A 27091-nucleotide genomic window follows, 5' to 3' on the forward strand; every position below is an offset into this window, starting at 1 on the left:
TATTTAATTTTACTGCAGCTGATCGTGATTGTGCCAGTCATTTGTGTTGTCCCTTCCCATCCTCTGATCCTCTCTGTACCCCCAAGGGACTGACTTCAGAAAACTAAATTTTCCAGGTTCCTTTGCATCTGATTTCCAGTTGGACTGTCAATAGGACTTGGTGTGAGACTGGGGTGGTAGAGGGGAACAAGCAGGGCATTTTTCCTGCTCCCCCCTTTAAGCGGTGCCTCTGGCAGTGGCTGTATGTCCCTGAGGTCGCCAGCTCCTGCAGCTCAGCCCTCTTCCCTTTCCGATACAGCCTTAGGAGTGGGAGAGACTTGCCACGGGCGGAAACCTCTGTGTTGCCTATCCACTGTCCTGTTCGGCTTTTTAACTCTTCTGATAACTTTAGAACTGGTGTCCCATAATTAACTAATCGAACTACCTGTCATGGGTTCTATTTTCATGTCTAGACCTTGACTTATATAAAGATACAGATTATCTTCATTGTATGGATAGATTAAGGGACTTGTACAAAAACCACACAGCTAGTTTAAAAATAGGCTTTCATGGCAACATTGTAAAATGACTATAACTCAATTAAAAAAAATAGGCTTTCAAATCAGTAGTGCCTCATTTCAAAGCTCAAGTACTTAAACCTCTATGCTGTATCCAAATGATATTCCAAATGAATAGTCTGCAAATAAATAGTTTTCATTAATTGCTCATTTTAATTACTTAGCCCAGATTGTCTACATGATGGGACTAACCAGCTCTTACTGTCTTTAATTGTCAATCTCTCCCATTAGCTTGTGAGACTGCTTGAGAGCAAGAACGAGTGTTACTTATCTTTGTATGCTTAGCACCAGCTACTGTGCTTGGAATGTAGTAGAGCCTTAATAAATATTTGTGGAATGAATGAATAATAATCACTTCCACTTACAGACCGACTGTTTCATTCCAGCAAGCATGCTAGGGGTCTTACGGAAATTTTATAACTCAATCTTCATAACAGTCTTGCAAGGTAGGCATAAATCTTCCAGCATCATAGATAAGGAAAAACAGGCTCAGAGTTGAAACAGCTCACAAGTTAATTAGCTTAAACCCAAGCTAACTGCGCTTTAAGTTCTGAACGTCTTGCTATATTCATTAATGTGAATGCATAAACACACTCATAAACAATTGGGTTGGGAAAAAAAAAACAAACTCTGAACGTTTTACTAGATGTTCAGTTATTCGGGGAGCTTCATGAACAGAGAAAGTCTTCTCTCTGTGAGAAAAAGGAGGAGTTCAGTATTTACTTGCCATCATTAAATGAAGGAACAAGCTTTTGTATCTGAAACTATGCTTATGCAGGCAAAAGGAAGAGAAGAATTAGGATAATAATCTGAAAAACGAAACAGTTTAAATTGCAAAAGTGGAAAACATTGGCTACTCCCATAATTATCTAATCATTCTCTAGAGTTACTCAGCATGAGATGTAATAGTGACAGTATTTACAACCAGCTCTCCTAAAGACTTCTCCTTAGAAGTCAGGTTTTAGCATGACTTTTCCATGTCTGGGTCTATTATCTGGAGCAAGGCAGCAAGTTTTCTAAAGTAACCTGGTAGGTATTTTTATTACTGGGTTGTTGATGATGGTTTTTGCTTGTGTTTTTGTGTGTTCCGTTCCCTGTTTGCGTGGTAAAATCCTTTGTATGAGTCTATGGCCCAGGTGGGTTTCTCCCTTAGGTTTTCCTAGAATGATGCATTCCTGGTCTCTGAGCTTGGAGTTAAAATAATGCCTACATTTGTAAGGCTGATTTGCAGAATCCGTTGTCTTATCCTTTGGTTTCTGACGAAAAGGAACAAATAGAAGCAAAATAACTTGGTAGGCATCAAACAAAGGGTCACTGTTGATTCTCCGTGTGCTGCTTTGGCACGTACTTTCTTGGCTGGGTATTGGTTGAATAATTTCTGCTGGATACAGCCAAGAGCCTGTCCTCTTCCTGCAGAGCTGGGAGCCATCTGAGGATTCTGGAAATAAACATTTTTCGTAAGACTTTTGCTGGTGGGACCCTCTCTTTTGTCCCAGGGAAAGGATGTTCTCCTAAGTCTTCTTCATGTATGTACTACGAGTTTTTGCCATGATAAAGCCTTTATTTTGTTAATTCAATAGTATATAATAATATAAGATTAAATGTATGGCTTTTTTTCCCAGATGACTTAGAGTAAAATAAGCTATGTCTATGTATTTACCACCGGGGAGAGAACACAAGAAGACCTTTTGTTAGTTTTACCAAAAATTGTATTCTCTTGTGGTTGAGACATGCCATTCAGGGCTAGAAACCAAGAGGTGTCTCAGACCCCAGAGTGTTGCTGTTCGGTGGGTACAGAGTTTCAGTCGGGCAGGATGAAAAAGTTCTAGGAATCCACTGGCCCAAAATGTGCAGAGAGTTAACCATTCTGTAATGTGCTTTACCAGCTAGAACAAAAATAAAAACAAAAACCAAAAGCAGAGTCGTGACCAGCAGACCTGCAAGAAACTCAAGTACGTTTGTGCGAAGTAAGGTCCTGAAGAATGGCCTGCCCCCATGTGAATGCCGAGAAGGCATTAGAGACGTAAAGTGATTCTCCGCTTAATAAAACTCCAGCAAGGTGTTTTCATTAGCAGTGGTGACTGATGGGAAGTTGTCAGTGATGCTGTGGTCCTGGGAGCAGAAGTCACCGTGTAAACAAGGGGGACTAACAAAGGGGGACTGTTCACACGCCTGGCGCTAGCCCGGCCTTGAGGATCTAAAGGAACAACGGGTGCATTCTCTGATTTGGGGCCCAAGTCCTGAACGGTGATTGTGACGTTCACTATGGGTATTTACAAATTTTGTTAAATAAAAAGAATAGAACTTATTCATTCATTTATTGATTTTCTTCCATTAAAAAAAAAGTGTCTGAAAAGCTGAAATGTTTTCACAGTACAAGCTGGCAAATTAGGGAACATTTAAGGTTAATTGGATCACATTCTTTCCAAGTGCTTAGCTTTTAACAATACATTTTACGCCAGTCAAGACAGTTGTTTATAAAACTTCTTTCAAGGCTGTAAACACATTTTGAAACAAATCTTTGAGGCATGATGATAAAACCTGCACAGTATCACAAAGCATAGAAGGAACAACAATTTGCCGACGTGGTGATTTTCTGTGTTACCAACTCCACCCTCTGGGCCCCCTCAGCTATGTGGAAAAACTAGGCATTTTGAATAGTCTTGTTTGTAGCCACTGAGAAGAATGAAGTCAACTTTGATACAAAAAGGATTAAGTTCTCTCCCTCTCTCTTTGTTTGATTGGGTGACTATACTGAGCTTCAATATATCAAAATACCAGCAAGGAGGGATAAAAGGAAAGAAGGATAGTGGAGAGGGATTGGGTCCTAAAATGTATGAGAAGGAGAAATGAGGGCTATTGAGGGGTTTATGATAAAAGCAGATGCACTACAGATGGAGACCAAAGAATAGCTCTCCCCACTCTTTTGCAAAATGGTCCCATTCTATGAGTTTTTCCAAACCCAGTGTCATGTATTTGCACTACAGTTAAGGTTGCTTGGAATTTTATCTGAGGGATTTCTTTCAGGATAAGTTCATTCCTACAGGCCATTCAGAATTGCCAAGCATGTGTCTAATAATCTCCATCCATGACCTCTGAATTTTTTTCACCACCTACCTACCGGACCAATTTGTATTTGATCATAAACTGTCTAGTTCTACTCCGATGTGTTTTCTTGAAAGGTTTTACCTTTCCCAATGAAAGTGTTAAGTTCCTTGGGATCTGGGTCCAAGGACTTTCCGCAGAGCCTTATACTTCCCAACCTGGTTAATATTGTCTTTAGGATAACGTGTCTGCCTTGGTCACTGCTAAAATCCTTTCAATGACTGGCACATAGTAGACTTTTGATAAATATCTGTTGTTTTCGTGAGAGACTGAGTGAAAAGAACTAAGCTCATACATCATCGTTCCATGGCTATTGCCTTATTTGTGTGTAGGGTAGTGGGATTCAGATTTCTAAGAATTAAGTGCCATTCAGAATGTTGTCGAATAGATGTCATTCAGAAGATTTTAATAAATTAACGCCAGAGATACTGTTAAAATAGCATCTGGCAACTTGAAGTAGATTTACTAGAATAAATATTGTCAGAGTGAAATACTTTGGTTTTGGTACAAAATATTGCCCTAGTTTCAAGACACAAAATTGACAAAAATCTTTGACAAGGGGTTAGTAGAATTTAATAGAGTTTAAGTCATCTTTTTGATTTACATATAAAATGTGTGCCTGTATATATAGATACACATATATCTGCATTTATTATATGTGGATATACATATGGATTTCTTCTTATGTGTTTGATCTTCTCCTAAACCTACATCTTAACTTGCAGCTGTAGGATTCTTTTCCAGATCGTAGATGTATTTGTTATTTTCACTTAGGCAATTTCCATGATTAAAATTCCTTGTCTCCCCAGGTTTCCGTGAATCAGCAGTGCCCCAGAAAGTGTTTCCCTTCCTGAGACTCCAGGGAAGTCTTGGAACGCAAAGAACTCGAAGAGGGAACCTGGCCAAATAGAGATTTTTGATCCTTGGTAGGCTGGCTAAAGCAGATTTTTTAGCACAAACACAAATCAAAGTCTGTGTGTTCTTAAAAGCAGCATTTTCATGTAAGTCCAAGGAGTTCACTTTGATTTTATTTGTTTTGGCTAAAGAAATGAAACCTTTGTTTCAACCACGTGGCCATTATTTTGCAAGGGGACCATAACAAATTATTCTAATCTTTAATCTCACTAAAGAGTAACTACAGTGATTTGATGTAACTTTTTCAATGGAAAATTAACAACTAAATCTTCTCCAACGTCATTGCTTTCGAGATCTCAATCAGAAGCTTCCTAGGTATTTTTGTAATACAATGGATTCTGATTCTGTTCTTCAAACTTAGTATTTTCTTCAGAAGAATGACTATTTATGATTTTGTCAGAAATTTAATAGATTTTTGTCTCCTTAAAAGAATAGAACTAAGAAATATCAAGATTTAAAACATAAATATCTTGGAACACTTGGAAGAGCAACATGGGAGAAACTGAGAAAAGAATTGAAACTCATAGAATAAGATGTCTTTCCAAGTTGAAGGTATGGACTTGCTTTGTGTGGATAAATGTATTGTACCATACATATATAAATTTTTTAAACTTAGACCTTGTAAAGTTGTTCATATCCTCATGTAGTGATCTAATATTGATGTCCTAAGGCCTGATACATCGATAATTTCTTGCTTTAATGAAGTTGGTTTGTAACTGAGAGTGTGTCTAAGTAGGATTATTGATTCAGGCAATTTAATCAGAAATAGTTATGTGGGGATTTAAATGGAAGACGGGGTCGTAAACATTTTCAAGCACACATTATATTAGAGCAGGACTTGTTTTTCCTGAATCAAAGGCCAGTTTATTTCTTACCCTTCTGGGACTTCTAGGTCAGAGGAGTGTGGAGGTCACTCCTGGAAAATGGTTCATTGGACACAAAAGCTTTATTGATCTGTATGCAGTGATGACCTCACAATGACCCACTAAAACAAATGTTTTCTTAGAGCTTGGGCAACATACCAATCATTCTCTATAAGAAAAATGCCCATTTGGTTGGGTGTTTCTGGTATTCTTGACTATTTCAGAGCAAATTCTTTTTGCAGAGCTTCAAAGCCATTTTGCCTTCAAACAAAATCTGTATTTTAAACCAAGGGCTTGGGGAAAATTGTCTTGATTCTACAGCTAGTGCCTGCAGGTGGTTTCCAAACTATGACACTGCCACTAATTTTCTTCCCTTCAAAAGTTTTTCTGTTTATACACGTGTAGGAAAAATCTATGCATGTACAAAGTGGAGAATCATGATATAGATGTAGAAAATTACTTTTGCCCGAAATGCTACTTGAATTACACTGTTGTTCAAAACTCCCCTGAAATTATCCCTCAATTCTCACGTCCATCTCCTGAAATGAAGAGGTTAGAAATAAAGATTGAGGCCCTGGCTTCCTAGGTGTGTGCCAAGTTCAACTACTTAGTTGCTGTGTGACCTTGGACAAGTTGCTTAACCCCTTTGTGTTTCAATTTTCTCATCTGAAAGAGGTAATAACAATATTCTTATCTCATAGAATTTGTTTCTTCTTACGTGCTTGGAACAATGACTAGAAAACTGTAAAGGGTCAATAAATATTAGCTATTATTAATAGCATTTGTGGAGAAAAGTCAAGTCAGGTGTTATTTAGAAAGAATTGATCTTTAAATTTTATTTTTATTATTACTTTGGAGTTTGTTGGGTTTAGACATTGACGTGAATGCTATGGCAAAATATTGACAGCACAAGTTTATCAGGTAAAAGAGACAATTGCTTAATAATCAGCTGTATTTTTCTGTTTATGTGGCCCTAGAAATATGCTCCTTAAGCAAAATGTTTTAGAAAGTATCAAAGTATTCAACAAATTTGCTTCAAACTCTAGGGCATTGTTAAAAGCTGGTGGGACTAGATCTGTAAACAGAGAGATTATTTTGCATTAGACAAGGAGTCTGATCATCTCTAGCCCAAGTCAGAATAGTCACTAGTTGCTTTCACTCTGTGAAATGAAGCCTACAGTTTAGACAGCTCATCTAGGTGTTTCAGGAAAAGAGTGTTGGGATCATGATTCATCTAGTTTCCTTTCTGAAAATATTACATAAAATAAATCATTCTCTCAAGTATGGTCTTCACTTTATGTGGTAGACCCTGCTTGCTTTTACATATAAAACCTGAACTATAAAACCATGAAAAAATTGTTTACTCTCAACAATGTGCTTCGCAAAGATTTACAGTGTGATGACAGATTTTCTACAAATGATGTTTAGTGTAAAAAGACAATTAGTTAGAGAAATATCTGAACTGTCTCATCAGACAAATAACAATGTGAGTTTTGACTCCTATTGCGCTTGATATTTAAATTTCCCAGGTCTTTTTGACATAAATTTCTATTCAGAGTTCCCCAAACTAATTGGTGCAGATAACTTTTGACTTAGGTGTATTTAATCCTGTTGCATTTCATCTTCTATTCAGCTCACTTTCAAGTGAAAGCTCTGAACATTTCTTTAAGATGTTTTTGAACAGTTACTCTGTCATTAATTCACTAAAGGTGTCCTGGGTGCCTACTATCAGCAAGGCATTTGCTAGACACCAAGGATACAAAGGTAAGTTACATACAGTTCCTATTATCAAGGTGCTCGTAGCCTAGTGAAGGAGGAGGTTTTAGGCATCCAAACACGTAAATGAAGTGTGTGCTGAAGGCTGTCATAGAGGCAGGCACACAGCAGGGTGGGAAGATAAGGAGTGAGTGGTCAAGGTTACCTTTAAAAGCTTCTTGAAAATGCAAGAGGTACTTGAATTGGAGACGATCGGTCCTGTGGTAGAAGATATTTCATCCAAAGGTGACAATTATACAACTTAAGAATAAATTTCTCATATGTTTTCTTATACCTTTTTTCTCCCCAGATGTTTCTGTTGGCAATAACATGTGCATATGTATCCAAAACACTATCTGGATCTTTTATGAATTCCATGCTCACACAAATAGAGAGACAATTCAACATCCCAACATCCCTAGTCGGATTTATAAATGGCAGCTTTGAGATTGGTAATGAATTATTCTTGCATTACGTTCTTCTTATATATTATTTTATCAATGGAGCGAGTCTGAATTTTATTCTCTTTATTTGCTGTTTTAGGCCATTTAATCTGACTGAATATGTTTTCTGAAATAGCCTAGCTCACTTTGGAATATGCTTAGAAACAATTCATTTAAATATTATCCCCAAATAACACTTAAACATTGTCATGTGTGTTATCACAGGACTTTGTATTCTAAAATTAAACAATTTCTTTTTATTTTAATAGGTTTTTTTTCAGTTAGCTAGCATGAGTAGCAGAGTATTTAGAGTACTTATATTTAATCTATTATTTGATAACCTTTAGGGCTTTATCTTTGTATTTAAAGTATATCATGGAAAACAAAGGGATCTATTTTCTAAAAGAAAAAGCGAATATATTTTCTCTCTTTTTGTTTCTGGGAGGCTGACAATTCTCTAGTCTGAGTGCAGAGGAAGGAAGACACTGGTTTTGCATCTTCCTGAATTTATTTCAGAAACAGCTTTTAGGGAAGAATAAAGTCTGTCCTCAGGCTCTGATTTCTGTGGCTGACTGGGAGGATGCGAGGACAGAGAGAAGGAACGAGGAAGGGAAAGATTTCTCCTGTGAACAAAGCAGCATAAAAACATGAAAGCTACTCCTTTATAGTTTTGTAATGGTTTTTACTTCCTTCGAGGTGAAAATTGCCTTTAATATTTTTAATCAGGATCTGAAAGAAAAACTAGGACTGAGCAGAGACAAAGCGGAAACAGGTGCTGCTCGGTCCAGTCTAACAGAGAGCACAGATGCAAAATAACTGTCATTGAATGTAGTCAGGTTGGTGACACAGATATATGCAAGGTCCTATAGAAACACAGAGGAGGGACACAACCTCACTTAGGGGAGGCAGTCTCTTGAAAGATAAGTACAAATTTTTCAAATGAACAAACAGGGTTAGATGAGGGTGAAGAGAATTCCAATAGAAGAAGAAGCATAAGGATGAAACAGCATGGTAGCTCGTGCGGGGCGCAAGATTCAACCCAGTATTATCGACCGGCCAAGCTTAAGGTGGGAATTATTAGGATTCAAGAATGGAGAAATGGGCAAAGGTGAGAGATGGGCTATGGAGAGCTTTGAGTGCTGGCTGTGGAACTTACTTTTTATCCTCTGGGCAACAGAGAGTCGCTAAGAGATTGTCAGAAGTTATTAATATTCCTGTGCCAAGGACCTCTTTGGCAATCTGGTACCAGATGATCTCAGGATAATATTTTAATTGTATAAAATGAAAGCCATATGGTTACAAAGGAAGCCAGTTATGTTTAAGTAAATTAGCAAAATATTAAAAACAACTTGTCATATAATAATTTTTGTACTTTTTTTTTGTCAGTGGAGGTACTGGGGATTGAACCCAGGACCTTGGCCATGCTAAGCATGCGCTTTACCACTGAGCTATATATACCCCTCCCCCTAATTTTTGTACTTTTTACCAACACAATAAGTAACAATATCTCCACCAATTTTGAAGTCATCATCAGTGTCAATAATATTTTGAGGTATCTGAAGCAACTGTAATGTCCTGTGCAAATATCTGTAACATGTATTGGTGATAATTGGTGAAAAAAAATCGTAGGTACCATTAATACTACCATAGTTTGTGTCTTCTTTCACTGTCAAAGAAAACACTAATACTTAATAAAGTCAGTGAAAATACAGATGCAATTTTTGTTTCTCATTCAAGTTCATAGAATGCCTGGTTTCTGTCCATGGGCTTCTTCGGGATTTGTAGATTACAAGTCAAGAATCCCTGTTAAAAGACACTGTGAAACAGAGCCTCCTTTCAGGGCAGGAGCTGTGTCTTATTCATTTATTATTTCATGCCCCTCCTAGCACCAGTCCCAGTATTTAAGATATTTATTAATGCAATAAATGCTCGATGGCAAATGATTGGGTGAGGCTGTTAATTCAGACTTTGCTCACATTTAACTGAAATATTCATCTTTTCATCTCAATTTTTCCCTAGGAAATCTTTTGTTGATTATATTTGTGAGTTACTTTGGAACTAAACTGCATAGACCCATAATGATTGGTGTTGGATGTGTGGTTATGGGCCTAGGGTGTTTCTTACAGTCACTACCTCATTTCCTCATGAACCGGTAAGTAGCGCAGTTTCTGATGACTTTTTAGGTTCAGCTTTCAGCTGCAGGAAACGAAGCTTGGATTTCCTTTCTAGAAACGATGCTTCTAAAGGCACTGAGCACTGTAAGGGGAACTGCCAGGCACAGGTTCTGTTGCACACGCCTGTTTTCTGCTCTTGGCTGTCTGGTCCCCACTTACAGGTCAATTTTACAAAACAGGGATTTAGGACAAGTCTTTCATGGAGTTGATCTGATGAAAAGATTCTTAGGACCAGGCAAAATTTAGGATTACCCCTTTCTAAGGATTAATTAGAAACTTCTAATTATAGTTGAATTTCTGTTTAATTAGAGGTCATCAAGAGACAGACCTGTCTGAAGGTTGATTTTTAATTTTTACAAAAGTAGTATGTGTGCAAATCTGTAAAAAATAAAATTATACTAAAGACTTACATGGAAAGAAAAAAAGAGTTTACCCCTGCTCCTTCGACATTGCTCGTATTATGGCTTTCCAGAGGCCCCCCAGCCCTTTTAGCTCTTTCTTCAGCTATTTGTTTCCATTTTTCTAAGTAAATGTTAACTCTTTTTGTTTTCGGTGCTTTAGTGTTATGTTATATATATATTGACTTCCTACTATAAAATCATATTTACTATCCCATGTGTATGACTACATAAATATATTTCATATTTCAGCTGAACCATGCTGTTATTATTCCTTTCTTATTTTACTTTTTATTTTCCTTGGATTTAATATTGCCTCACTTTTTTATTTGATTCATTTCCTTTTTATTTCTTACTAATCATCACCAAACTCTCTACTGGTAGGGCAATGTCTTTTCAATATCCTCATATATTATTTCAAAGGGTTCACCTTTGTCTTTGAGATACCTCTCCATCAATTCTCCATTTCACCATCAATTCTCCATCTGCCATCTGAACTGGGAGCCCTCCAGGCCCCCGCAGGGCTGCTTCCTTGAAATTTTCACTCATCCTTCTCCTTGGGATTTTTTTTTTTTTTTTTTTTTTTTTTTTTTTTGCCTCTTTCTTCCATTCAGTAACTTATTTCCTGGGTATCACATCTTCTGCTTTCCTTTTTACTCTTACTCCTTTCTGCGGAAAACATAATCTAATAGGTTTCTGAGAAAGTGTGTAAGGGAATTAAAAGGTTTAAGACCTTGAACATCTGAAAGTATTCCTCTTCTATCCCATACTTGGTTGATAGTTTGACTGGTATAAAGGTCTAGTTTGACGTGTTTTTTGTAGGAATTAAGACATTGTTCCCATGTGTTTTCTAGCTTCTAGTGTTACTGTTGAAAATCTTATGTCATCCTAACCCTTGTGACAGGTTTCTTTTCTCTGAGAGATATTGGGGTTTTCTTTAAACTCCAGAGTCTGAATTTTTATAACTGTCTTGGTATAAATCCTTTTGCTCTGTTTTACTAGGTGCCCTCAATCAGACATTTGTAAAAGTTCCTTGTATTCTTTCTTTGATAATATCCATCCACCTCTCCCCTTCTATTCTTTCTTTCTAGAACTTTGACTAGTTCTTGAATGTTGTTACATCCTGAATTAAACTTCCATTTTTCTCATCGTTTCTAGCTAATTTTCTATCTCTTTGTCTTCTTGTTATTTTGGAAGGGGGAGATTTCTTTAACTTTATCTTCCAAACCTTTGAATGGATTTCTAATTTTTGCTATCATATTTTTAATTTTCAAGAACTCTTGTTCCTTGATTGTATCTTTGTAAGGAACATCTTGCTTATTTCAAGAATGCAATGTCTTTTTCCAGCTACATTTTTTCATCTGTCATCATGTCTCTGTCTCCTTCAAGTGTATGGTTTTTTTAATCTGCTTTGTCTCTCTTTCTGTGATAGGCTTCCTTCGTGTATCCCATGGTTCTTGATTAGCTCTTCACATTTAAGAGAGAGAAATAACAACACCAAGCTAACATGTGTGGAACTTGGTTAATGGAGGACTTCTTCACAGCACAGGGACTGGATAATTTATAGATGGTGCAGAACTGCCCATCACGTGTCAGTTATCCCAGGCAGGGATTCTCCAATCTGTTGCCTGAGACGTGGAAACTTAGCTACCAGCCAGGTGGGAGTGGGAACCTCACTTTTAAATACGTAGATTTTTCTCTTGCTTAATACCCTTGTAAGCCTTTTCCTTTTCCATTTTAAAATCCATGAACTGTCATTTTGCTGATAGTTTGGGGATGAATGGACTTCGAATGAGTTATTGGGCTTTAATGGATAAATTAAATGAAAAAGATATGTTATCTTCTTAGGTATTTCTGAAGCAATCAGAAGTTTCCAGGCAAGGAGTTATTACCGTCTTTTTTATTTCCTATCCTAAGACGACATCAAGTAATATTCAGCTGTTCTTTATCTTTTTTCTACCCTCTGCCAAAGGTGTTATATTTTTTGTCTGAAGCTGGCATATCTCATGGGATCATAGGTATGGAGATGGACGTCTTGTCCACACTTCACAGCCGAACTGTATGGGCATGACTGGGCAGTTGCTCTAAGGGGAAGTTATTTTGACCCTTTATATTATGCTCTATTGCACAGAAATTAGAACTATTAGTGACCTCCAAGCATAATATCCTTTAGCTCATTTGGAACTCAGAAGGGCTAGGTTTTTTTGGTTTTGTGTGTGTGTGTTTTGTTTTGTTTTGTTTTGTTTGGCTTTTTCTTATCTAATAGAAATATAGAAACCAAGCTAGCATAATTTCTAACAAAGAGAGACTTATCTGGGCCAATTTTCTTCCATTATTGCAGCTTGTAATTTACCTTCTGAGAAAGGGCATATGAATTTTGTGGTAATTTACCTAAGGTACATAGTCACAATCTGTTAACCCTTTTGTTCTTATGAGAAGAGAGAAAGTCATCACATGGCACTGTCACAGTGTTTGAGTTTCCAGAAGTCTCTCATTACGATGGGCAGATGTCTTGTTTTTCTTGAGGACCGATGAATGCGTGAAGCGATTATTGTCTGAATTCTCAGAAAGTGGGGGTATATTTCTTTATGAGCAAACCTCAGAGAAGCCCACATTGGAGAGCTGTTTTGTTGTGTTGTTTTTCCCCCGAAGCCTTTATCTTCTTAATTATACTTTGTAGAGTCTATTATTTTTCTTAGTTTTTGTTCCTTATCCCACAGTAATTATTTCCAGGAAACAATCACCTAAAATAGCACAGAAGTTTGATAGTATATAATCTAAAAGGTAGGTCATACAGATATAGATAATTAAAAGCAAGTGGTCAATGAATAGCACATTTACGGTGAGTGGCAAGTTTACTGTTGATGATGACAATCTCTGGTGATTAGGTGGCAAAGATGGAAAGATGTCTGCTTTACTGGGTTTGGCTGTTGTGTCTTAAGCGAAGAAGGAGTTAATGTCTTCACAATGTTCACACTGTCCTTGTTGGCTCCCTGACATAAACATGTCTTCCCTCTGTTCAAACAGATATGAATATGAATCTACAGTTTCAGTTGCAGACAATTTGTCCTCAAAGAGTTTCTTGTGTATGGAAAATGGAACCCAGAAGATTTTCAAACCAACAGAGAATCCAGGTTGTCTGCCTACTTCATTTTTCGGCTTTAGTTGATTTGTAACTCAACACTTTCTGTGGAGGGGCTCTGAATGACTTGTTGGGTTTGGTTAAGTAACGTAAATAAACAAAAACATACTTTTTTCCCTCAGGGATTTTAGAGGCGATCGTGGTGGGGAAATAGGAATGGCGAATAACACAGAATGTTATTCCTCTTTATTTGAATGTACTTATAAAGATTGCCTTGTCTACTTTTTTAAACGGTCATTTAAAAATAAGTCAAAGACACCCATCCAAGGACCACTGCGGAGTTAATTCCACAGAGGAAAGTATTTTAGAAGGATGGGTCTCTGCTGATTATCTGGTCTATACAATTATCAAGACAGGAAATTGATGCAGAAACAAAGTTCAAACAATTTGTGTCATATGACTGACATTCTATAGCAGAGAAAGCAGGCGAGGATGCTGGAGTTCTGATTTGCTCTCCTCTCTTTCTGCTGAACTAGGAACTTGTCTTTCTGCCCCACTTCTCCCTCTTTACCTGAGATGCTACTTCACAGTAGAACACAACAGTGGTACTTCTTCCAGCTTCCTGCCGTCCCAGCGCCAACATTCCTGCCTCCGCCCCTTCGTGTGCTGGGGGAACCTATATAATATTGTAATACTTAGTCTGGAGGTGACCCTGTTGATATACCTCAGACCAGAACATTTTTCTCTCCTGTGCCAGGGACATTTCTATGCTGGATTCGTATTACTGGAAGCTACGATGGTCCCCAAGTTTGGGGCTTTCACTGCCAGCATGGAATCAGAGGGAAACAAAATAGTTTAAAAGAATTTAAGAATAACTGCCTCAGAAATTCTAACCCAAAGGAAACTCCTGGGGAAACAAAGGAAAACTGGGACATCAACAAGGGCCTGTGTTCTCTCCTTGAGCTGGCTTTTGCCAAAACTAACTCAAGTCTTATTTCCTATTTCTTTTAATGTGCATTGTAGTAGATAAACAAAGCCTTCCCAGTCTGGTGTATCTCCAGGAAAATGTGTTGGTTCCTTGATAACCTGATATTTTCAGTTTTGCCCTAAAGGAAACTTCGGGTTTGCCTATGATCTCTAGACACAAATAATTGTGCTCACCATAGATAAAAATGTGAATACCCAGAAATGGAGACTATGACTTTTCTGAATGGAGAATGACTGTGAGATGGCCTCACAAGAAATTTCCAGACCCAGCTGTGCTCAGGACCCTCACATCTGTGGGTGGTGCAGCTTACTAATCATCCGGGAAATGCAAATCAAAAACCACAATGAGATACCATTTCACACCTGCCAGTATGGCTGGCATCAAAAAGACAACAAATAACAAGCGTTGGCTAGGATGTGGAGGAAAGGCAACCCTTGTACCCTGTTGCTGGGAATGTAAATTTGTGCAGCCACTGTGGAAAACAGTATGGAGGGTCCTCAGAAAATTCAGATTAGAACTACCATAGGATCTAGCAGTTCTTCTCCTGGATATATATCTGAAGAAAACAAAAACACTTATTCAGAAAGATATATGCACTCCAATGTTCATAGTGGCATGTTTATAATAGCCAAGATATGGAGGTAACCTAAGTGTCTATCAATAGATGAATGAATAAAGAAGATGTAACACACACACACACACACACACACACACACACACACACACACACAGGAATATTACTCAGCCATATAAAAGAATGAAATTTTTCCATTTGCAACAACATATATGAACATGGAGAGGATTATGCTTTGTGAAATAAGTCAGAGAAAGAGAAATACTGTATGTTTTCACTTTTATGTGGAATGTAAAAAAATAAAACAAGTGAATGAGTATAACAAAACAGAAATGGACTCACAGATACAGAAAACAAACTAGTGGTTACCAGTGGGGAGAGGGGTGGGAGGGGGAAAAAAGGGGAAGGGGGTTTAGAGGTACAAACTACTAGGTATAAAATAAATAAGATCAAAGAATGTAATGTGCAACACAGGGAATATAGCCCACATCTTATAATAACTTTACACGGAGTATAATCTAAAAAATATTGAATCACTGTGTCGTACACCTGAAACTAAAATAATAGTGTAAGTCACTATACTCCAATTTTTTTTAAAAAGTTATTCGGTGGTAACAGTATATACTAAGCTCTATAGGGAAAATGTGAAATATTTTTAGTTTCTATAAAGCAATTAGAACTGCAGAGAATTCAAAATTCAGTGAGACTCATTCAAATCTTATAAATACAGTGTCAGTTCTAGGGAAGGATATTTACGGTTTTTTTCCCTATTTCCGAAGTTGGTATATAAATAGGAAAGCACTTATAGCAGCTAACTGAGTTAAGTAGTTGGTGGTAAATTAGCTCTCTGCAGGGAAAAGAAAAGCCCTGAGTTTCAGTGTTTGTCAGTGGTATAAATACCCCCATCAAACTTCCCATAAGTTATCACTAAACACCGAACTGGGAAGAGATGCGTATACTCAGCTCTCCCAGCGCAGTAGAAATGGGCCCCAGCACACCGCTGATTGTCGGCCATACATAAGACTGTGCCCGACAATGCAAGAGGACTGGCCCGATGAGTGAGTCACGGCCAGGATAGTAACGTGCATTGTTGGCAAGGTGCCATGCTCGCATAAGAACTGTGAAATGCTTACCAAAAACTTCGAATTAAGTATTGCTGATACTTCACTATCAAAACACTAATGCCATGTCTTTTTTGCTTTTGATGCAGAGTGTGTGAAGGAAGTTAAATCATTAATGTGGGTGTATGTACTGGTTGGAAATATTATACGTGGAATTGGTGAAACTCCCATCATGCCTTTGGGCATTTCCTACATAGAAGATTTTGCCAAATCTGAAAACTCTCCTTTATATATTGGTGAGTTGGAAAATCTGCCTTAGCCTCTTTCCGGGACAGTAAATTCCTTGAGGGTGGATATTGGTTCTTTGTTTAAACTCAGCGATTTCCAGAATGATAATCAGAGAGCTTTGGCACAGCTGGCCATCAATTAAAGTCAGTTGAATGAAGCAATTACAGGCTACCTCCAAATAGGCCACTTTGCTAAATCTGCTTTTTTACTATTGAAAATACCATTAATCTAGTGACCCTGGAGTTCTATTTGACTCCCCCATTTCCTTGGCACAACTCTATACTCAATCTGTTGAGATTTACCAATGTTTTCTCTAAAATGTCTCATATTCAAAACTTCTCACTATTTTCATGATCTCTGTTTTTGTTCAGGTCTTCATTACTTCACATGTAGATTATTATAACTTCTTTATTGGTCATTTTATCTCTAGTGTTTTTAATCAATTTCTTATAACCATTTTCACAGTAAAATTTTTCTCAAACATTCTGTCTTCTCTTTCATGCTCATGAAATGTACTGAGTGTTTATTTATTAAATGTGAGCTCCCCACTTATTACCCATAGCTGCAATCAATGTATCTATTTAGTTTTCTTAAAAGTTTCTCTATAACAACAGATTGTTTCATATTTTTCACAAATATCTGTCTTCATACTTTTGGTTATGTTTCCTGAAATTTCCTTTTCTAAAATCTATCAATACCTCCCACAACAGGCAACGTAAGATCCACCTTTGTATGTTGTCTTGCAATCTCCTAAATATTCTCAATTTAATATGTATAACTTGCTTATATCTTTAGTTATTCCATCTGTTATTGGTTATATAATCATAACTTTGAGCAGAGAGACATTTTGCTGTTAATGTAGAAATATCTTTTTAAAACCGGAAAAGTCAAAGAGGGTGAGAGAAGACAGGAATGGAGCTGCACATAATGAGATTAAAATATTTAGGAACAATTACCTCAAGCAACTTTTGGTAATTTTTGATTATTTGGCAATAATCTTTTTCAGTGTTTTTCTATTTCAGTTCTTTCAAATCCCTTCACATACTTATACTGAAAGACAACAAAATGCTTACCTGCTAGAGATTAACAAACATCTTGTTATAACATGTGTTATTTTCTTAAACAAATATAACAGTATATAATATATAGAAACAACTGTGATCATCTCTATATGTCCTAAGATGAATAAGACATGGTCCATATAAGGTTTAGTATATAAGTAACTACATAATTATAAATCAATAAAATTTGATAAATATGTGTATATAATTAAATTTGAAAGATTACATGAAATTTAGGGAAAAAATGAAATAAGTGGATAAGTCTGTGTCTAATTAAATAACTATATATCAATTAGCCATACATCAAGAAAACAGTTTGGTGTTTTAGGAGAAACATAAAAACTAGACATAAAGTTTCAGGATCACCTATACAGAGACAATAAATAAAATGAAGAGGGAGAAATAAGGTTGCTATGGGAGGTCACATACCATACAGTGAGAGATCCTGGAATAAAATACTAGGGAACACTTCTACTTAAGTAGCAGAGTAGGAGGGAGAAATTTTAAAGAAGGGGTCGTCATAAGGGAAAAAATAAAGCAATAAGTGAACGTATAAGTTCAGGGGACTTAGGAGGAAAATGTTAAAAGAAAGTTGGCCAGTTAAGAGGATGAAGACCAGAGAAGGACACTGGATAAGTGGCAAAGAAATCACGGGGGCTATCAGAGAGGATTTTGAGTAGAATGTGAAAGGATTCGAGTGGAATGGGTGAGTGGTGAGGCAGCGAAGGCAAATGTAATGACAGGAAAGAAATCAGCGTGGATTTGAGACATTGTAGAAATCAGTGGATGGGGGCGACTGGACAAGTACACAAGAGGGAGCGTTTGGCTGAGCAAGACCTCAGAGAAGACAGAAAGGATTAGCATCAAGAAGTCAGGTGTGTACTGGTTGGACTAGCCTCTAGAACCGTGGAGAAGGCAGAGGCAATAGAAGAAGACACATTTTGAAGTAAAGAGGAAGAAAGTTGAAGAAGCTCATGCCTGGATTTTCAGTAAGTGGAGAGGGCTCAGCATAGAGTCAGAGGTCTAGACGAGTCACGAGATAGCTGATGCTAATGGCCCAGATGTGTAACGAGTCCGGCGAGGACAGAGGGGACTGATGGAATTGGAAGAGAAGAATGTGGAGGCTGAGAAAGGAGGTGGTGAGAAGAGGGAAGAGAATTATCAGCAATGGTGAGGACAGAGCCAGAGGAGGTTTCCAGCTGCAGATCTGGGAGTGAAGCTTTTCTGAGGAATATGCCACAAGGAATTTATCATAACATGGTATTGCTTTAAAATTCTTCTAAAAGTATGACTACGGAAGGCATCACAAGAATTGTGCTCTGTGTTGTAACTTTGTCAATAACAAGATCCCAGCTTACGCTACTACAGCACATCTTTTTACCTGTAACCCAGCGTGAGAGAGAATTTGGAGCCCTAGAGAAAGTGGCTTCAAACGATGGGGCTCTTTTTTCAACATTTAAAGAAACAGCCTTGCTATTTATACATACACCAAGCTTAATTTTCTTACAGATCAAATACATTCAGTACAGATTGAGTACAAAAAAGTCTAAGGTAAAAACAATTCAATCTTCAAACTCTTCATGGGATTAGAACTCTGTATGTGGATGTATAAACTATATATAACTTTATATTTTCCTTTATTTTTAGGGTTTATAGAAACAGGAGCGATCATTGGTCCTTTGATTGGACTCTCATTAGCATCGTTCTGTGCAAATATTTATGTTGACACTGGATCTGTGAAAACAGGTAACTCAATAAAATCTATTTATTAGCTGTCTCAAGCATCTTCAGGTATGTTATCACATTTAATTGTTACTTTACACAGCTACATAGATTATTTCCACTTTCCAGGTGACCAAACTGAAGTGAAGGCATTTAAATAATTTTCAGTGTTTCAAACCAGGGAGCAGGAGAGCAAGATAAAACGCTGATCTTCCGACTCAAAATCCGGCGCTCTTTCTACTGCACCAAAATAGTATTTCTTGTTTTCAAAAGAGTTAAGCATATAGGTTTGAAATTTTTTTTAATATAAGCAATCATTTGTGGATAGCGAAACAGACCTTGTAGTTATTTAATAAATACCTGTTTATAAATTCCTTACACAATAGGACAGATAGTCAAACTCATTTATCGCTAGACAATAGTGTAATATCACTTATTGTCAGAGAAGTTTTATCAGTGTCTGAATTATGTATCAATTCTATACTTGGATAGAACCTGACAATTATAATTTTAATAATTTTGTATTGTTCATACAGGAAGCAATGACTTAAGCTAATAAAATATGTGTGTATCTCTTTACAGATGCTCTGACCATAACCCCCACTGATACTCGTTGGGTTGGTGCATGGTGGTTTGGCTTTTTGGTTTGTGCAGGAGTGAATGTGCTCACTGCCATTCCTTTTTTCTTTTTGCCCAAAACGCTTCCAAAGGAAGGAGTAGAGAATAGCGCTGAGACCGTCACAAATGACAAAGAAGAGAAACAAAGCAATGGCAAGAAAAAGAGGGATGCAATCACTAAAGGCAAATATAAACATTTTAAATTCTACATAATTTACCTTTTGGTTGCTATAGATGTGTCTGTATTTTAATCTAACATTTCAATATGCTAGGCTGCCTTAAGGCAATTTGTCATTAACAGTCAGCAGTCAATAATGTCTGGCTAGTCTGATTCCTCCTATGCTACTCCATGGAAATAAACCATATAATTTAGGGGCTGAATTATCTCAGATCAGCATTTGTATAAAATTATATGTCAATCTGGGCACTCAGTAAGTAAGTAAGTAAATAAATAAATAAATTTGATCCCATTAGCCTTAAAAAAAAAATCTCTCTTATAGGCAGCATAGGTCTAATTAAAAAAGAAATTCAAACCAAGAACGAAAGGAAGAAAAAAATACATGCTATTCAAAATAGGTATGATTTGGTTCTGAAACCAAAAATGTTGGCTTAGCTGTGAGCATCTCGGAAGTTAAGGTAGAAAAAGAAAACACAAAATGTCATATAATTCTCTACATTTGATAGACGGGAAAGGATAACAGTTCTGAAAAAGGAACCGTCCTCCAAGTAACAAATTGTATAAAAGAAAAAAATTATCATATGACGTGTGGGGCCTATTGCGTCACATAGTGGTTTTCCAGCCAATGCAGGAGCATGTTTCATAGAACAGATTGGGGGTTTGTTTTTTGTACAGATCCTCAATGAAAGCTCCAAAGCATAGTTGACAGAAGGTTTTTCTGTGAGAAACTAAGCTAAGGTTGTCTATGTATTCGTTTTCAAGAGCACTCATTGTCAACCTGGGCCAGCTAGGGATATCACCTCGGAAAGTTCTAAAGTGACTGATGCCTGCAACTCTGTAGTGTTCCCCAGAGGTCTGGTGTATTTAGTATGAAGTATGGGCTGGCCCTTGGGATTCTTAAAGAGTGTTCTTTTGGAAGGTGGTGGAGGGTCAGTTTCCTGATCTGTAAGATGGGGACATACTATTTATTTATGACTATAGAGTTGTTGTGTGAGGGTAGACAGAGCCCTAACACATAGGACTACTATTAACTGCTTCCTGGTTTTAGTATTATTATTGTGGATGTTGCTGCTTCCTCCATCACCCATAAATTATAGTACCAACTTGCCCAGAAATCTTAGCAATTACAAATTCACTTAAACGACAATTGAACATAATTTAATACTTCTTGGATCATTAGGAGCCATTCAGAATCTTACAAATTCTGAGTCGTTACGATTATATTCACAACGCTTGTTGAAGGGCTGGTATAGACTGATAGAGGATTTTAACACACACTGTTGTTTGCAGGCTGCAAGATCAATTCTCAAGACTAGGAAAGGGCTTGGTATAAGACATGTAGAAACGACACTGAAATTAATGGGACTCACCTGTTAGGTGAGGATGTCAACAAACATGGGTGCCTTAAACAGCTCCAAGAAGCTCTGAACACAACTTTTCTCCCTGGCTGTGTACTTTATTGATAAATATGAATTCTACTAGAGTTCATTTCTTTGAGTTAAGCTATGATTTCTCCTTTCCAATTTGTTTATTTTTTGATACTTTGTTCTAGAATGAATAGTAGACAGCTTATTAAGCAAAACAGGATTATACACAATAACTAAGGAAATCAAGACAGAGAACATGAAGATAAGAAAAGTGAAAAGAAACTATCAGTAAGACTTTGACCCACAATGGAGACATTTTGACCCAAAACCTTTGCTAGAGATGGGCCACAAATTTGGCTCTGAGCTTTGTCAGTTCACCCAAAGAGGAAAACGTTTTGGTTAAATCTTTTACATAGTCCTTAGTCTTTACCAAATAAATCAGGGTCTCAGGGAGAGAAGCCTGGAGGTTGGTATTTTAAAAGACTGTGCACCATTGGCAGAACCACCAAAACTGTTTTTCTAGAGAAGCAGAGAAGTGCCTACTACTTGAGAAAATTTATATCCCATGAATTCCACATGTATCTTCATTTTAAATACTCAGGAGTGATATTATCAATATTTCAATGTGAACTTCTTTATCAAATTGATTTCCTTCCTGGCTTTAGAGAACAGAATAAGAGAACAAGCACATTTCATTCTAGATGACCTCTAGAGAAGAGAAGATATTAATAGAAGGAAAAGAGAAGGATGAGAGGAAATGGTGTGAACTCGGACAAAATTTTGGTCATGTTGTACTTTTTCTTTAAGACACAATGGTAACTTGGTGAAGGCAAAGCGATTGTGTTCTGATCCCTACCCAGTCAGCCGCATCACTACCAAAGCAATGATATAACTTTAGCTTTTGAGGGGTGAAAAGAATTAAGAAACATACGTGCATTATAAAACAGAAAACCATCATTTGGAGGGGAGGTTGATGTTTCAGGAAAAGTCCATCGTAAAATGCAAAGCCAAGTTCGTTTGACACTATTGTCATTCTTTCTTTTCAGATTTTTTACCATTCATGAAAAGTCTTTTATGCAACCCAGTTTACATGCTTTTCATACTGATAAGTGTGCTACAGTTCAATGCATTTGTCAATATGATCTCCTTCATGCCTAAGTATCTGGAACAGCACTATGGAAAATCAGCCTCAGATGCAATCTTTCTAATTGGTATGTTTGCTCTTCTCTGCATTGGTACCCCATTTTTTTACCTCCCATGAAATGGTGAATACTGTGACGATGGGTCTGGGAAATTCCTCAGTTGAAATCTGTTAAGATATTTCTGTCTCTGGTACTTTTCCCCCTTCTGCTCTCCAGGGAACTCAAGAGATGGCAGGGAAGGGAAGAAGCCAGAAAATCCTGGTTTTCTCCTTGCTTTGTCTCTCTCCAGTCAGAATGCAAATTCAAAATATTTGAGGAAATCTTGGGGAACGCCCAAATTAGATACAGTTTTCAGATTGGCAATTCATTCATGTAAAAAAGCAAGACAGAGTTAACTCATTAGGAGTTGTGTTTCACTCTCAGATTTTACCTTTTTTGGCTCCAATTCATGAATTCCATGGTTTCTAACTCTGTTCTCTGCCCCCCTCCCCCCGCCCCTGGGTGTTTTGAGACATCTCTGCATCCCATACATTCTGATTTTCCTGCCACCACACTGACCCCAGGGGGTCTACTTCACCCTGAGTTTCTCTTGGGTTTTTTTTTCTTTCACTATTCTGAAAAGAGAATTTTCAGATTACACGTACTCACACTACCTACACTCACACACCTTTTACAGTTTGTTAAAAGTTCAGATACCTGGGGCCCACCTCAGACAGATTAAATTAGACTCTCTGGTATGGGACTTGGAAGTGCATTTTAAACAATCTCTCCTAAGAATGTGATTCAGTGAGCAAATCCTGGCATTGTAAGAATGAAACACAGGACTATCTTTTCCCTTCCCCTCCCCCTTTTGGGGGGGAGGATTAGGGGAGGGAGAGTACTAGTCAGTAGCAGCAAAATATGAAATGTAAAGCCACTTAACAATCACAGGTTTATCAAAGTACCTCTAAAGTACCTTGAGCTGAGTCAAATTTCTTAACAACCATAGCGGGAATAAACAGCTGCAAAATCATACTAATCATACTCTATATGATTATATGATATACATTATATACAAATCATTATATACATAATCCCACTCCAAAGAATGAAAAGTAATAAATGACTAGTCAACTTTGACTTGTTACTTCTACCTGGATCCTAAGAAAAGAGACATAGACCATGAACCCTGCATATGAGAAATTCACAATCTACTGCTATTAATTACATGAATGACAACAGTCTTCCAAAATGTACTTTGATGTTATGAGGCATTAAAATATCTCTGTATGTGACATGTAACTAAGTGGGAATAAATTTAAATCAGTTTTCTCCACTGTGAGTTGGACCTAAGTGGTTGCTTGTGTAAGACATACTAGATAAATGTGACGTCACTTTTGTCCCTTTGCTAAGTCACTTTGTACATAATATTTTACTTGCATTTGTAGGTATTTATAACTTACCTCCAATATGCATCGGATATATAGTTGGCGGTTTAATTATGAAGAAGTTCAAGATTACTGTCGTACAAGCTGCCCACATAGGATGCTGGTTATCTTTATTTGAATATCTTCTCTATTTTTTGTGTTTTCTCATGATTTGTGATAATTCCTCAGTGGCTGGCATAACCACCTCTTATGAAGGGTATGTTGTTTTCTAATAAACGTTGTTCTCTTTCAACATTTAATAACATTTTCTGCAGTAATTATACATGACCAGATCATTTGCTAATTGAAGCTAATGGCAGTAATCTGTATTCCTTCTCTATCTTATTATAGAGGTTGGGGATATGTCACCGAGTCAGTGAGTTTATGATTGCTTGTGTGTGTGTTTGTCTTTGTGATATCCTAGTAGATAGTAGAGTGAAGAAACTATGCTTTTAGGTTATATTAGGATGTGTTATCTATTTATTTTACACTCTCACATATAGGTAAAATTTAAAGTTAACTAGAATCTCAGTTACCTTTACATGTTTCCACAATGGGCTTAAACTTAACAAAACTGAATCCTAATACATGATACAGAAATTCATATATAAATTTATATATTTTATTCATATAAGTGTGTCTATATCTTGAATAGTTTCAGATTTCCATTTTGAGGGTTATCTGGGTTCACAGGAAGGTTTTGCATAGTGACATGAATTTTAAAAATTCATCTGTAGGGTATACGTAGGTAATGAAGTCATCGGTTAAAATGAAATGAAGAGCATCCTAAAATGTTCCCTTTCACACTGTTGACGACTAAGCAATTGGAATAATATTAAATATATAATCATAAAAGTAATTTTATATATTATCTGATTTGAGTCTTGCAAATTTCATTTAAGGGAGGTGTTGTTTTTTCCATTTTACAGATGAAGAAATTCAGATTCACAGGGATTAAATGACCAAGGGAGGTCATGGAACACCCCTTCAACTCCATCAGTATAGTAAAATAAAAATTAAAATTGGTAAAATCTTAAAGATTATCTCCATCTCCAATTATCCTGATTCCCAGAGCAGATGTGTAAAAAGGCATAATCTAGTTATGAGTCAGGACTTTAATGTGATCTCTAGACTCCCTCTCTATGGCTCTTTCCATTACATTACACAGAGCATAAGAAAACCCAAAAAAATCATTGCCAAGGCTGAAGTCAAAGAGCTTACCCCTAATGATTTCTTCTAAGAGTTTCATTGTTCCAGGTCTTAAATTTAAATCTTAATCAGCTGGAGTTAATTTCTGTGTGTGCTGTAAGATAAGTATCCAGTATTCTTTTGCACATGGCTGTCTGGTTGGTGTTCCCTCCACCATTATGAAGAGACTTTTTCAACCCCACTGTATATATTCTTGGCTTTTTTGTTGTAAATTAATTGACATGTATGCATGAGTTTTTTTCTGGGCTTTCTATTCTGTTCTATGTGACTGTTTTTATGCTCATACCATACTGTTTTTGGTGATACAACTTTGTAATATGGTTTGAAATCAGGAAGTGTGATTATCTACAGTTTTATTCTTCTTTCTCAAGATTCCCTTGACTATTTGACTATCCGGGGTCTTGTGTGGCTGTAGGATGGGCTCTCTGGTTGCCCAGGTTCTCTGGCCAGGCTTTCTGGGTGGATAGAACTGGAGACTCTGCTCAGCAGGTGAGCAGAGCTCCATGGCTAGTATGGATGGTTGACTGGAGACCCAAATCAGGCATAACTGCCAACTGAACTCTGGCCAGAGGGGACCATTGCTCAGCCCTGCAGATGGGCAGAGGCACTGGCTGGGATCTCTGCTTGGATACTGCTGCAAGCAGGAATACAGTCTGCCAACATCTAAAGCTTATTGCTCTCAGTCCCGCCTGCCTTCTTCTGACCCCCAGTGGTTCAGTGGCTGTTTGTTTACCTTAAAGAAATCATTGAAAAAGTGGCTATGATCACAGAAACTGGTGTCTTTTATGCCAGAGCTATAGTACCCAGGCCACACGTTGACAACTGGAAGATTTCTGTTTCTATTTTAGGGAGCAGAGGAAATACAACTGCAAATTGAAATGAAAAGAAAAAGAAAATGCTCCAATATTCTTTCAATATCCATGGTGTTATTTTAAATCATTTCAGAATGCAACAGGATTTTCATATGGGAAATATCCTTGCTGACTGTAACATGAATTGCAACTGCCCAACTAAAATATGGGACCCAGTATGTGGAAACAATGGTTTGTCATATATGTCAGCCTGTCTTGCTGGTTGTGAGACATCCTCCGGAACAGGAATAAACATGGTAACACATCCTATTGGCCTTTATTACTGAAAATAAGTTACTTTTTATATGCTCACTTGATTTAACTGTTATTTCCTAGATCTTATTTTAAATCTGCACAGTGTCTATGTACTGATCTTTAACTCCATAGCAGTTGACATTATTGCTTAATAATTTTATTTAAAAGTACTTTAAACCGAGATAAACTTGGCAGTTTTGATCTCAAGTACCCAGCTAATGACTTTGCTAGGTTTTTTTTTTCCCTGTGTATAAAAACACATGTGCTGTCTGTGTTTTTCACATTCTGACAGCTTTCTAAGAAGATGGAATTGGGCATGTTTTCTTGCCTTAAAATATCACTTATAATGTTGGTTGGTGATGAAAATAAAATACAAATTTTGATTCTTATTAAAACCTGGGAACATAAGAATTCAAAAAGGGTTGACTTTATTCTGTTTTTAAAATAAACTACATATTTTTTCAACAAATCTTTGTTTATTGTTAAGTATCTATATATTTAAACTGAGCACCATGAAGCAAATTTTGTCATATTCAGCGTGTGGCAAGACAGTATATGTTTTTCAAAAGCGTGACTTGAGGAGAGCTGAGCTGTTGCAAATTTACTCAGTATATTTAGGAAGAAATTCTATTTTTCAGAAGCCACACTTTTGTTTTGTTTCCCACTATAATCCTGAGAGACACCATAAAGGATGCAAGAAAAAAGTGAATAAAGTCTCCATCTTTATCCAATTTGTGATGTAATAAATATTTGAGATTTGTGTTCAAGATTTCCTTCCTTAAATAGGATAATATGTTATTTTTCGACAGATGTTTCAAAATTGTAGCTGCATTCAAACACCAGGAAATTCATCCGCACACCTTGGGCTATGTGACAAAGGACGTGACTGTTCCATGATGCTCCAGTACTTTTTAATCTTGTCGGTGGTCAGCAGTTTCATTTATTCCTTATCTGCCATACCTGGCTATATGGTTCTCCTGAGGTACGAGAATTATTTTCTTTCTTTAGATTTATTTCTAGCTATTTAGTAGGGGAACTTTTTCCAAGAAAGCCACTTGGAGCCCACGGTACCTAAGAAC

At 37.0% G+C, this 27091-nt stretch overlaps 1 protein-coding gene across 6 annotated transcripts in view; it reads left to right on the forward strand.

Annotated features, from left to right (window-relative positions):
- SLCO1A2 (solute carrier organic anion transporter family member 1A2) overlaps nt 1–27091 on the forward strand; it is a 77256-nt gene that overhangs the window by 40169 nt on the left and 9996 nt on the right. For 2 of the 6 annotated variants that reach the window (XM_014559173.2, XM_014559175.2), the window contains exons 2-13: nt 4472–4663; nt 5008–5129; nt 7506–7647; nt 9658–9790; nt 13238–13344; nt 16065–16211; nt 18912–19010; nt 19569–19787; nt 22196–22360; nt 23719–23914; nt 25852–26014; nt 26822–26994. In XM_014559173.2, the coding sequence (XP_014414659.1) occupies nt 5070–5129; nt 7506–7647; nt 9658–9790; nt 13238–13344; nt 16065–16211; nt 18912–19010; nt 19569–19787; nt 22196–22360; nt 23719–23914; nt 25852–26014; nt 26822–26994 (1604 nt within the window). In that variant the 5' untranslated portion in view covers nt 4472–4663; nt 5008–5069. Of the gene's footprint in view, nt 1–4471; nt 4664–4870; nt 4893–5007; nt 5130–7505; nt 7648–9657; nt 9791–13237; nt 13345–16064; nt 16212–18911; nt 19011–19568; nt 19788–22195; nt 22361–23718; nt 23915–25851; nt 26015–26821; nt 26995–27091 lie in introns of those variants that run through there. The other 4 variants (XM_032472957.1, XM_032472958.1, XM_032472959.1 and 1 more) reach the window with 4 other exon arrangements.

This window comes from Camelus ferus, chromosome 34 (assembly GCF_009834535.1).
Source record: "Camelus ferus isolate YT-003-E chromosome 34, BCGSAC_Cfer_1.0, whole genome shotgun sequence".
Taxonomy (NCBI): domain Eukaryota; kingdom Metazoa; phylum Chordata; class Mammalia; order Artiodactyla; family Camelidae; genus Camelus; species Camelus ferus.